Source organism: Sinocyclocheilus anshuiensis, unplaced genomic scaffold (genome assembly GCF_001515605.1).
Source record: "Sinocyclocheilus anshuiensis isolate Anshui unplaced genomic scaffold, SAMN03320099.WGS_v1.1 scaffold423, whole genome shotgun sequence".
NCBI lineage: Eukaryota > Metazoa > Chordata > Actinopteri > Cypriniformes > Cyprinidae > Sinocyclocheilus > Sinocyclocheilus anshuiensis.
Window position 1 is genome coordinate 915,750 of NW_015549610.1, and position 13,625 is coordinate 929,374.

Consider the following 13,625-nt stretch of genomic DNA (forward strand, 5'->3'; position numbering starts at 1 on the left):
TAAATCTCCAGCACGTGCTTTCAGATGGAGCGGCATTTACTACACAGAGCCGTAGTTCACTGACAAGCTACACATAATCGCGTTCAAAATCGGCAGTGAATCGCCTGCGATTTTGTGTAGCCTGTCAGTCTGAAAGCACGTGCTGGAGATTTACTACTAATCACAGGAGCGTCTTTACTGACGAGATGCACATGAAAATCGCATTCGATTTTTTTGCACAGCCCTAGCTACGTCAAGAAGTGATCTTTTTAGAGATGCACCGATTGATCGACCAGTGATCGGAATCGGCCGATTTTTCGCAAGTCTCACGTCTTGCCGATTCCGAGCCGATCCTTTTATTGCCAGCGGCGCAGGCAATGATGTCACAGCCACACGCACACTCACAGTCGCGTGTAAACATGTCGTTTCGCGTGAGAATGATTCTAATTTTAATTGAATTCATTGTAAACGGCGACTGATAATGTATTTATGTCGTGCCAGATGAGGCTTGCACAGCCTGAGTGAGTGTGTGAGAGAGACAGCACGCACAAAGTAACTCACAGAAATGTATAGATGCATTCTGCGGCAGAAAAAAAAAAGATTTACAAAATATGATTTAGGTAAGCAACATTATACGGCCATGATAATTAAAATTAAGTGACTTAAATTTTAGACAAAATATTGACTGTTTTTGCTAAATTTCGCTGACGAAAATAGTTCCGATCAAAGCCACAGCAGGACTGTCGTGTGTCTCCGAGCAACACACAGCTGTGTTTCATTACTGAATGAATCCATGTTTTTGAACGAATCGAGTGAGTCAATGATTCAGTGGCCCATTCATAAGGACAGTCACTTACCTCGTTTCTGAATGAATCAGCTGTTTGAATGAATCGGTTGAATGAATGAATAAATGACTCACTCATTAAAACAGACATTTGCAGCCACCTACTGGTGGTTTAGTCATATTTAAAAGTATAATTGCGAGGACTTCCGGTTATGTGGCGTGCAGAGTAGTCGCACGTTCAGCCTGCTCCTGCAATTTCAATTATACTCTATTTATTAAACATCTTTATTTTCATTTATAGTGTGTACAATAGCTTTTAAAACTAGTTGCAACTATTCGGATCGCTCTGTCATGTCCATGGCTAAAGGAAAGCACGCAGAAAAAGATAAGGAGCTTTCGCCAACGGCTAGCATAACTATGGCCGACATTAGCTCACTTCTGGATGAACACAGAGCTTACAGCTCGTACCTGCTAAAAACATCTGTTTTGGTTCTGATTATCATGTTTATCGCGCTGAAATCATGCGTTTTACACCATATTAGTTTAAACTTCTGATATAGGGTTTTCTGAGAGCACTCATCCGAAGCACACAGACAGAAAGCTGCTGTCACGGCATGTGAGTACTAAACTAAGTTCTCATTCACAAACAAGTTTAAGTCAAATTCAAGTAAGAATTTGATGTGAAAAATGACACATTTAATAAGGTTAGGGGAAACAAATGACCATTTATAAACATAGTGGGAAATGACATCTGTTTTGTTACATACAACAACTCATATTAAGTTAACTATTTCTTCCTCTTTCCAGTCACAGAGCACTTTATTTTGAGAGTTGTTTAAGTGAGAGAAAATCTGTAACTTAGATTTTCCTGCGAGAAACACATGCTAAGTTGAATATTATTTAAGAATGCAATATAATTTTGTTCACGTACCGTCGTCGCTTTGTGTACCCCAGTTTGAAAATCACTGATTTAGATGAAGTTGCAAATAATGGGAGACACTTTTTCAACAAAATACATTAGATAATTGTATAGTTGATCAAACAAATGTATTAGTTCTCCCTATAGAAACATGGGATTTGTGCCTATAATGTTTTAAAAATAGTAATTTTAAGATCAATGTACCTATGTAATAGTTTATAAAAATACATCAGAATTACCTACATTTTGTATAGCAACTATCTACTTGACATCAGGTTTCACTTCATTTTTCTTTTTACGAGATACTGAAAATGACCAATTTTTTTAACTTTTTTATTTCAGAGCTGATTGAAAAAAACCAGGAGAATGAAGAATTGAGTGAAGTGGAAGAGAAAAATCACTTCAAAACTGGAGAAAAACTTTTGAGTTGCTCTCAAACCAAACAGAAAGATTTAAAGAAAAGAAGAGCCAAGAAATATTTCACCTGCACTCAGTGTGGAAAGAATTTCACACGCAAAAATGGTCTTGATGTTCACATGAGAGTTCATACTGCAGTGAAACTGCACAAATGTTCACACTGCGACAAGAGATTCAGTCGGTCAGGAATCCTGAAAACGCATGAAAGGATTCACAGCAGAGAGAAACCGTTCACTTGTGATCAGTGTGGTAAAATGTTTGTTTGTGCTGTAGTCCTGAAGAAGCACCAGAAAGTTCATACAAAGGAGAAGCCACGTTCAAGTGATTTGTGTGGAAAGAGTTTTTCATGTCTAAAAAAATTTTAAAAACATCAGAAAATGCATACTGGTGTGAGAGAGTACATGTGCTTTGAGATTCACTCTGGAGAAAAACCTTATAAGTGTTCACACTGTGACAAGAGATTTAGTCGGTCAGGAGACCTAACAATGCATGAAAGGATCCACACTGGAGAAAAACTGCACACATGTGATCAGTGCGGGAAGAGTTTCACAATAAAAGGAAGCCTTACGGTACATATGAGAGTTCATACTGGAGAGAAACCGTTCGCTTGTGATCAATGTGGGAAGAGTTTTACACGATCATCAAGCCTTAACGTACACATGAACATCCACACTAGAGAGAAGCTGCACACATGTGATCAATGCAGCAAAACATTTATGTGGGCTTCAGTACTGAAGAAACACTTGAAAGTTCATACAAAGGAGAAGCCACATTCATGTAATTTGTGTGGAAAGAGTTTTTCACGTCTACAGTATTTGAAAGTACATCAGAAAACACATACTGGTCTGAAAGAGTACATGTGCTTTGAGTGTGAAAAGACTTTTACTTCAGCCAACAGTTTATTTAAGTGAGAGAAAATCTGTAACTTACTCCAGATTGGGGGAATTGTAATGTTTAATAATTTAAGTTAAATAATTTTTGCATTGAAATTTGCATAGATTTTTGTTTGTATATGCTGTCAATTATAGTTCTTAGAAAGAAAATCGGAATCGGCAAAAATCGGTATCGGCAGGTCACACTTCCAAAAAATCGGAATCGGCAATCGGTGCATCTCTAGATATTATTTTTTCAAAAATTATACTTTTAAATTTGTTTTAATTTCCATTAATTATTTTAAGCATTGTCACTCTACTAATTTAAAAATGTCTCATTCCATAATATCACTTACATTTCTCATTGTCATTCTTTATTTCTCATAGTCTTATCTTTTCTATGCCTAATTTATGTGAAAAGATGCAATTTCGGTAAGTCAAGTTTAGTTCAATTTCGTGCATACTTTACTGTTTGAAATTTGAATGTTTATCTGCAGTACTCCTTCAAGGGATGATCAGAATATATAAAAAATAGGGAATTACATATTTTGATGTCATAGTTTAATTTCTGTAGATTATTAAGTAAAGTCTTGTCCACCCTAGGGTTGTGACGGTGAGGAAATTTTCCCACGGTTAAACGACGTGTGACAACACCGGTAATACCGGTATCACCGTGGGGGCGTTCCCTCTTTTTCTAGCTTTCCTTCGCTTTTAAATAGCTTAAAAGCGCCATGCGCATTTTACTTTCACTTTTGAATTAGCGGCAATTCGGCGTAAAGAAATTGTTCGTTTTAATTTACCCTCTTTTCCTCGCTTTCCGTCGCTTTTAAATAGCTTAAAAGCGCCGTGCGCATTTTACTTTAAACGTCCAAAATCACCTTAGATAAACGGCAAAATCAACAGGCTTTTCAAAATCCAAAATATTGCCAAACAGGCGCTTTTGCATTTCGTTTCGAAACTAAATCATCCGCGATCGTCAGTCAACTCGACTCACTCTCCTCACTGGAGAAATTAAATCTGATCTGTGATGCGACTGTCGTTCGGCACCCTGCATTGAGCAGCCGCGTTCAGTTTTTAATTGTAGTGTCTGTTCTTTTACTGAACTAAATTATTTTTATTTCTATAAAAAATCTAAATGACGGTGGGGGTCGGTGCCGTGGTGGGCATGTGACGTAACCGGTGTTGCGGCTTAACACCAGTATCACCGTCAGCACCGTCTGTCGCGGCAAGCCTAGTCCACACACAACACTGAAAGGGTTAGTTCACCCAAAAATGACAATTCTGTCATTAATTACTCACCCTCATGTCGTTCCAAACCCATAAGACCTTCGTTCACCTTCGGAAGACAAATTAAGATATTTTTGATGAAATCCAAGAGCTTTCTGACCCTGCATAGGCAGAAATGCAACTGATATGTTCCCAGGCCCAAAAACATAGCAAGGACATCGGTAAAATAGTCCATGTGACATCAGTGGTTCAACCTTAATGTTATGTCGTTACGAGAATACTTTTTGTGCTCAAAGAAAACAAAAATAACTTTATTCAACAATTCTTCTCCCCGAGTTACTGTCTTCTGCCATTATCGAACGATAAATGGCACGTTGTGATAAAGTACAACGATGATTGCAAACATTTCAGTTTCATTGCTGTCTATGCAGGGTCAGAAAGCTCTCGGATTTCATCAAAAATATCTTAATTTGTGTTCCAACGATGAACAAAGGTCTTACTGGTTTGGAACAACATGAGGGCGAGTAAACAATTTTCATTTTTGGGTGAACTATCCCTTTAAATTTGTCCATACAATGAATTTATTCTTTTTTGACGGCTGTTATAGAGATACAATTATAGAGAAACAAATTCAAAATAGTGTAATTTTTGTACTCTCATTGCATTTAATTTACTCATTAAAAGTAAAGTGTATTTCGGAATTGTTCTGAAGCACTTGCAAAAAGCAAAGCCCTGTGGTGTTGCACTTATTTGGAATAAACTTTAATTATAACGTCAGCAGACCTCACAATGCATATTTTCCTGCTGACAACTTTGAAGGTCTCCAGACTCACACACAGCGTGTTTCTTTTCTGTCACCAGGCGCCTCCTATGCACCACAGGGTTATGGCGGCGAGTCCAAGCTCTACAGCCTAGAACATGGCCCTGAAAAACCTCAGGACAAGAAGAAAAAGAGCTCTAGTTTGGCCACGCTCAAGAGGAGATTCATTAAGCGACGCAAATCCAGTCGGTCTGCCGATCATGCGCGACAGATGCGCGAGCTCCTCTCGGGTTGGGACGTGCGCGACGTCAATGCCCTGGTGGAGGAGTATGAGGGCACGGCAGCACTCAAAGAGCTCAGTCTGCAGGCGGGCCTGGCCCGGCCCGAGGCTCGCACCCTGCAGCGTGATTTAGCCACTCTTTATCAGCACAAGTACTGCACTGATGTGGATTTGATATTCCAGGATTCCTGCTTCCCAGCACACCGTGCCATTCTGGCCGCTCGCTGCCCGTTCTTCAAGACCCTGCTTTCGTCATCGCCGGGTTACGGGGCTGAGGTGTTGTTAGACGTTGGGACGGCGGGCATGGATGCACCCATGTTCTCCTCGTTGCTGCATTATCTCTATACAGGTGAGCTGGGCTCGGAGGACGCGAGGTTGCAGAATGTGGATGTGCTGGTCAGACTGAGCGAGGAGTTCGGTACGCCCAACTCCTTAGAAGCCGACATGCGAAACCTCTGTGAGCACATGCCGTATTTTGACTCGCTGCTGAGCTTCTCCTCAGACTCTGAGCTGGTGGAGGCTTTCGGAGCAGGTGGACCTGCTCCTAGTGGCGCAGGAGTTGGAAACGCAGGGGTGAACCATAGCTCGCCTGATGAGGAGCTAAGGGCCCACAAGGCCGTGCTCTCGGCACGCTCGCCCTTCTTCCGCAACCTGCTGCAACGACGTATCCGCTCGGGTGAGGAGATCACAGAGCGAACTCTGCAAACCCCTACCCGTATTATCCTCGACGAATCCATCATTCCGAAGAAATATGCTCATGTGGTCTTGCACTGCATGTACACCGATGCGGTGGACCTTTCTCTGGTGCTGCGCGGGAGCCCTTCCGAAGGCAGTCTGGGTGAAGTTCAGGCGCTGGTAGCTGGAAGAGGGTGCATGAGTCGGGCCGAAGAGGCCATGGAGCTCTACCACATCGCCCTCTTCTTGGAGTTCAGCATGCTGGCTCAGGGTAAGTCTTAGCATCTCTTTTATCCATTTTTTCTAGTTGTTGTCTTACGCTCCCCTTCCATTGCTCCCCAAGCTTTGTTTACTGCCTGATTAATTCACAGGCTGTCAAGGGAAGACCGGAGGAACAGGGTGGGGTTGCTGTAGTTTATTCGCCTCATGTTGGGAGTACTGTTTGTGAAAGATTCCCATATGTGCCCAACAACAAAGCACTGCAACCTCTGCGATTCTCTTAATACCCTCATCCATTTCCTGCCTGTATTCATTTTATTTAGGAAGTTTCTAAGGGTTGCAGAATTGGTCCTCTGCTTCAGGGTCGACTTTCTCTGAAGCAGCCCTACATTAAACACTGTTAACTTTCCTTTGTGTATTTATGGCAGGAGGTAGAAGAATAGGTCACCTCTCTCAAGTTGCGGTTTGTGTTCTGGATTCAAATGTCTTTTTTCTACTGTTGATGTGTGCTGCAGGGTACAGCTATTGATTTGTATTTAATGTCCTGAGTCTGTAGTTTCTGAAAATGGCTGTTGATTGAGCCAGTTCATTTTCTTTCTTTTTTTTTTTTTAAGAAGGTATTATTACTTGTTGGTTGGGTTGTGTGATACAGCTAATGCATATCTTGAAATTTTGTATGCCTTTTAATGATATTTGATATAGGTTTCTCTATTACATTGTTTAACAGGTTTATACAGCCATTTGTTAAGTACATTCAATGTTTTATGCCAGAGGTAAAAGGTGGAAGAAAGGTGGATTTTTACTATGTACATAATTTTTCAGTAGATGAACCACAATATTATAAAGGATATCATCAAAAATTATTTTTCATCAATGCTCATATATAACACTGTATGTACCAGTGGTAAATTATTAATAAAGTTAGAGACTGAAATATCAATGTTTCCTGCTACGTACAGATGTATGTATGCATGTTAAATTATTTACAAGCATTCATGTAGCAAGTTACCTTAGCAGACTTTAAATTATATAAACCATTCAGCACATAATTGAGATAAGGTATTATTATTATTAATAATAGTAATAGCATTTCTTGTGTTTATTTGCCTCTTTATGAAAAATCACTTGTGTTCCTCATTTGTAAGTTGCTTTGGAATAAAAGCATCTGCTAATTTAATCAATTTAAATGTAAATGTAAAATATCTACACTCCTGTTCAAACGTTTGAGGTCAGCAATTTTATTCACTAATTTTATCAATATTTGATCAGTGAAGACCTTTTTAATGTTAAAGGTTTCTATTTAAAATACATTTTTCCTTTAAATGTCTATAATTGCAGAGTCCTGTTAAGATGTATCAGTTTATTTTGTGGTTATTTATTACCACAAATATATGTTTTTGATCAAATAAATGCAGCCTTACCAACTCGAAACCTTTGAATGGTAGTATGCACCAATATGCATCGATATGACAATGCATTTTATTCTTAATAGATGAAAAGTTCCACTCCAGAACAGTTTTTGAGCATTTATGAGTAAAGGAAAATTAGGAGAGATTAGGAATCTACTCAAATTACATGGTCTTTGGGAAGCTTAATGATCAAATAAAAAGGCATTAAAATCATTGCGATATTCAGTGTTACTTGAATTTTATTTCGTCATCAAATTCTTCTGGCGATATAAAATGAGCCCTACTCACTGGAGGAAGAAATAACTTCTTTGAGTGGTATCTAAAGTAGTTCCTCACAGTAATTTACATCTAATGTATCACTGTAGCCTTGCCAAAACCTGCCGGTGTATCAGTTCTTTTTATTTTTTTCCACGTTACACATTTACTAGCTTGTACACCCCTTGCCTGTGTGCTTTGTATCATCAGCCCCTATTGTGAATTGGCCAGTTTATCTCTATTTACTGCACAAAGTGATGGGCTTCAGCTGTGCTGTGCTAAGAGATGTTTTTCAGAGAGCCACCCGTCCTTCTGATTACTTCATCTGAATGAGAGTATCAAACCTGCGCTCTAGAGCACAGGTCTGCAGCGTCAGTGTCAGCTGATCCTTATGACCCATTGGTCAGCTGTGGTTTGTAACAGATAGGGTTCTGATTCAGTCCTGTCAGCATAGCCCGATGATGAGCTCAGGAGGACTTGTTTTCTTCCAGAACATGCTGTGCCACTTGCTACGGTTTTTTCCCACCGACATGAAACATACGGCAATTAAATACAAATTGCTTGTGCAACCCTGACTTTGATTTGATTTGAATTCATTTTTGACAAACTTAACTTACTAATGTCAGAAACCTTGTCAGCTGCTCCTCCTGGTAGTTTTTTAACAGCTATTTTTGTATGGTACAATGTAGTTACAATGTGTTGCATGAGATTTTCAACACAAATCTTATGAGTCCACTTTACTGACATAATTGTATAGGGGTGCTCCGATTGATCGGCTACCGATAACTATCGGCCGATAATCGCTTTGGGATGATTGATCGGCGGTCTCTAAAAATGCAGATCTCAAAAAACCGATCTGAAGCTGATGACGCTGCCATGAGAGGTTTGGCACGACATGCAGCGGCACCATCTCAGTCTCTGTCCGGCGAGTGCACTCATGCACACTCGCAGCGCACATACATAATGCCAGGTTAACAATACTCAGTTTGCAGTGCGTATGTGGTGCGTATTTTTTCTGCGCTCATGTTAACGTAAGCGCTGAATTAAAGTAACAGTATGTTTTCAGTATGAACATGGATTGACACGAAAATGTAGCAATTACACCATAAATGCATTTTATTAAAGTCTACTGTGTTTCACAGTCAACACATATGGCTTTTTGGCTAGGTTTAAAGGGAACTTTTAATTAAAGAAGGCAAAAATAGATGGCACTCGTGGAGGTAGGAAAACAAAGTTCTTTATGAATCGCAGGATTGGTTGTAATGAAGATTTAAATGCAAAAGAAAAGGCAGTAGAGCTGACTATTTCTGTCAATGGTAAGTTTGTGATAATGTAAGAAAAAAATGTAGAAATTACACCATAAATGCATATAATTAAAGTTTGCTGTGTTTCACAGTCAACACATATGGCTTGTTGGCTAGGTTTAAAGAAAAAGAGCACTTTTAGATAAACAAGGCAATAATAGATGCCACTCGTGGAGGTAGAAAAACAAAGTTCTTTATGAACGACAGGATTGCTTGTAATAAAGATTTACATAAAAAAGGAAAGGCAGTAGAGCTGACTATTTCTGTCAATGGTAAGTTTGTGATAATGTAAGAAAAGTAGTTTAAATGTTTTGCCACTTGCTTGAGCAACTTAATATATAAATCTAGAAGTAAATGCAAAAGCAAAAAGCATTGAATAATGTGTTGCTTATATTTATTGTGTTTAAACATGTCTGTTAAAGATTGTATTACTGTACTGTGTAAAAAAAGAATCACAATGCTGAAAAAGCATTTTCAGTGACAGTGTTTGGATTTGAAATCAAAATAATGGATAAATGTTGTTTTTGTGGTAAACAGCCATGATTCAGTAGCGGACTCCTGTGTGAAAGCTGCTTCCCCTCTCACAAGAGTCGACAAAGAGGGGAATTCCCCCCATTTTCAAAAATGAAATTCAGGCCCTGAATAAATGTCTAAAAATCCTGATTGGAGTATCACTATATATAGTTTTAATTGATAAAAAGAAGGCTTTAAAAAGATCGGTATCTGTGATCGGTATTGGCAGATACTGCTTTCTGTGATCGGTGATTGGCCTCAAAAATCCTGATCGGAGCACCCCTATCATTGTATTTGCTTGTTTGTTTTGTTAGGGCTAGTCAGGCACTCCGTCAGTCAAAGAAAGCCCTAGATGGACTACTCGGCACTTAACACATGCAATCATTGAGGTCACTTCAGTACATGTGTGTTGATATCCTCCGGTGGGAGACAAATGTGTCAGTGACCTCTAGGAAATGGAGGCACAGCAGTCATTTAACACCCAGTCAGCAGCTGGCCAGTGGTTGGTACATGGCAAAGATAATTAATGTGCTGACCAGGCAGACTCACGTTGATAAAAAGCCACCCATTGGTCTGGAACCGACTCTGTTCCACAGAGGAAAATTACTCTTGTTCACACTAACTGCAGGAAATCAGCTCCTGCAGCTGTGGATCTTGTTAACCTCTTTGTTAAACCTAAGCTGTGAACTTAAAGATGGCGTATGGTAGGGATACACAGACACCAATAACTGTTGTGTATGAAGAAAACTAGAATGTACGAGTTTCCATGAATGTCCTTTCTCACAAGTTTGGTTTAATTGCGGTAAATTTTGTTTGCCTGTTTGAAAGTTGGAAAAATAGACACTTTCACAGAGAAACGACAGACAGACTTTCCTTTGAGAATGAGGATGCATAGGAGAGAGCTCGCCGTATGCTTGCTTGTATTAGCTTCTGATGTGTGCACGACTGCCGCATGTTCGCCCAGACTGTGTATGTGCCAGTCAAATAAAAGGAAGCACAATCCTTTTCATTAAAACAAAATTGCATATTTATCCCAGCAATGACAAAACATTATATGTAACCAACCTAATAACTTAAGTGTCGTAGCACCCAATTTTTAAGGAGGTCATGCGAAAACCCCTTCTTATCGCTCTGTGTTTGTGCTGTGACAGGAAATTGACGTCAAGAGAAACTGTGAACAGATAACAGCAGTGAAAGTAACAAGGTCTTCCCAGTGCATTGTTGACTTAGTCTGAGCAAATCTGTATTTGCTATACTAATTAAGCCAACTCATATGATTATCTGTTGCATCTCTTAGCCAGTACATTTGTAGAAAAAAGTAAATAATGTATTTTGTTTTATGATACCATAGTGATCATCAGCTATAGTTTAATTATACCTGTGTGATTGAGGTTATTAACAGTGGAATTGACAGTTCCTGAAAATATTACCTTAAATTAATAAAAATACAGGTATTGCTATTGGCAAGTAAAATGAAAGTGTTGCAAAGAAATCATTCTAATATGCTGATTTGGTGCTCAAGAAACATTTTTGCTGAGGAAAAAAGTATTAATTTCTTAAAAAAAAAAATCATACTGACCCTAAACGCTTGAATTGTCGTCTCAACTACTTTTATTGTGCTTTTATGGCAGTTGTTTGTGTTTTATGATACTCTCCATTTAAACAGACTTCAGGGTGAATAATTGATGTCAGAATTGTTTAGGTAAAACGATTCCTTTAATGCAATATTAAAACACAAAGCTTCCTTCCTAGTCCAGCCAGACAGTTTATGGACAGTGAGTTGCAAAAACTCACTCAGTTGCTCAGATTCAGCATGGTTATGTTGTCAGAAGCATGTGCAAATTAACATATTAGGTCACATTTACCTTAAGAGTTATTCAGTAACTTGGCACTTGGCCCAACCTAATGAATGACATTGGCTAACCTCAGAGTACTGTCATAATCATAACTGTGATCATTTACATATAGAAGTCTTAAAGTGCATTAGCAAATTAAACGAGCTGTTTAATTCTAAGGGTCAGAGAGAGGGTAATAATTGCTCCTGTAAAACTAAATGACGGCTTTTTGGTGCAGGAAACCTGGCTAACTTTAAAAGTGGGCCTCAGGGGGAAAAATTAGCATCTAATCAGTATCTCACAGGGTAGATAAGATGATGCAAAGTGGTGGTCCAGATATCCGGCTTAGGCACATGAGACCGTTTTCAAGCAGTGTGATGGAAATAGACTTGGAGTTGAAGAAGAAAGTTCTGGTGAGGGTTCGTGCTGTGAATGAACTGACACAGGGCTGAGCGTGACACTGCACCTGTGACGATAACATTAACTGACAGCTTGGTGTACCATAGGTCTGTTCTGTAGTGCAAATGAAATGCTGCATCAATGGGCCTGGAGGCTGGAAGCTACAGAGGGCTGTGCACATTTCTTCCAGTTCTCAGCACCTTTAAAAAATGCATCGCTTCTCATTTGAGAAAGAGACATCTGGGGATAAAGAGAGAAATTATTCACAAACTGAAAACCTTTTGTGTGTTCCAGTATGTGTTCATTTGTATTTTCCATTCTTTGTTCCGCTTGCAGTTTTGGGTCACTGTTCATTAAGTTGAATGGTTTAAAGAGGATGCTTTGATATTTCATCATTATCTAACAATGAAATTTGGGCAGAAGGAGCATTTCAAAAATCCATAAAGCAAGGTCTTTGTGACCTTGTTTTTCTTCTAAAGCATTTCAAATATTAATTTCATACAATTTAATTAAACCATCTAAACAATAAACCTATTTATCTATCTATCTATATATATATATAAAAAAAAAAATTCTCGGTTTGTCTGGTTGCAGAGTGTAAATGGTAATATCATATTGTGATTATCTACCAATGAGCTAAAAAAAAACAAAAAACAAATCCTCAACTGTTTAAAAGGGTTGTTCTGTGTTCTTGCATGCTTTATATGAAGCTGATTTGTTACTTTTGAAAATACTTAATTTCTTGGGATGCACTGATATTAAACTTGATATTCTACATACCTATAAGCTAATTTTTTACAGCAATTAACTGTTATATGGTTGATTATTAAAATTCTATACTTTTGTCTAAATACATAAAAAGCGCTGAACACAAAAATCAATCATTTTGTTAATTTAGGTAGTACAACATAATGTATAATATCGAAATTATTTTGAGATTTGCTAAAAATTACATTTAACAGTATTATTAGATTATTGATATTTTTCAAGATTTATTTAATTTAAATGTAAAAATTAGAGATGCACAGATTGACCGGCCAGTGATCGGAATCGGTCGATTTTTCGCATGACCGGCCCGGATCGGTGATCGACCGGTCAGTCTCACGTCTTGCCAATTCCAAGCCGATCCTTTTATTGCCAGCGGCCCCGGCAATGACGTCACACCCATGCGCACACTCTCACAGTCGCGTGTAAACATGTTGTTTCGCGTGAGAATGATTCTAATTTTAATTTAATTCAATGTAAACGGCGACTGATAATGTATTTATGTCGTGCCAGATGAGGCTTTGCACAGCACACACAAAGTAACTTACAGAAATGTATAGATGCATTCTGCGGTAGAAAAAAAAAAGATATTTACAAAATATGATTTAGGTAAGCAACATTATATGGCCATGATGCTTCCTCGAATATCAATATCAACACGATTGCAATGTGACACTGATTTTATACAATAGTATTTCAATAAACAAGAAGTTAAAATTAAGTGACTTAAATCTTAGACAAAATATGGACTGTTTTTGCTCAATTTCGCTGACGAAAATAGTTCCGATCAAAGCCACAGCAGAACTGTTGTGTCTCCGAGCAACACACAGCGGTGTTTCGTTACTAAATGAATCCACGTTTTTGAACGAATCGAGTGAGTCAATGATTCAGTGACCCATTCATAAGGACAGTCACTTGCCTCGTTTCTGAATGAATCAGCCGTTTGAATTAATCGGTTGAATGAATTAATAAATGACTCACTCATTAAAACAGACATTTGCCGCCACCTACTG

The 13,625-nt window shown here is 38.6% G+C and overlaps 1 protein-coding gene across 1 annotated transcript in view; it reads left to right on the forward strand.

Annotated features, from left to right (window-relative positions):
- LOC107659192 (BTB/POZ domain-containing protein 7-like) overlaps window positions 1–13,625 on the forward strand; it is a 66,804-nt gene that overhangs the window by 34,317 nt on the left and 18,862 nt on the right. The window contains exon 3 of the mRNA XM_016448041.1: window positions 5,060–6,184. Coding sequence (XP_016303527.1) covers window positions 5,060–6,184 — 1,125 coding nt within the window. The remainder of the gene's footprint in view (window positions 1–5,059; window positions 6,185–13,625) is intronic.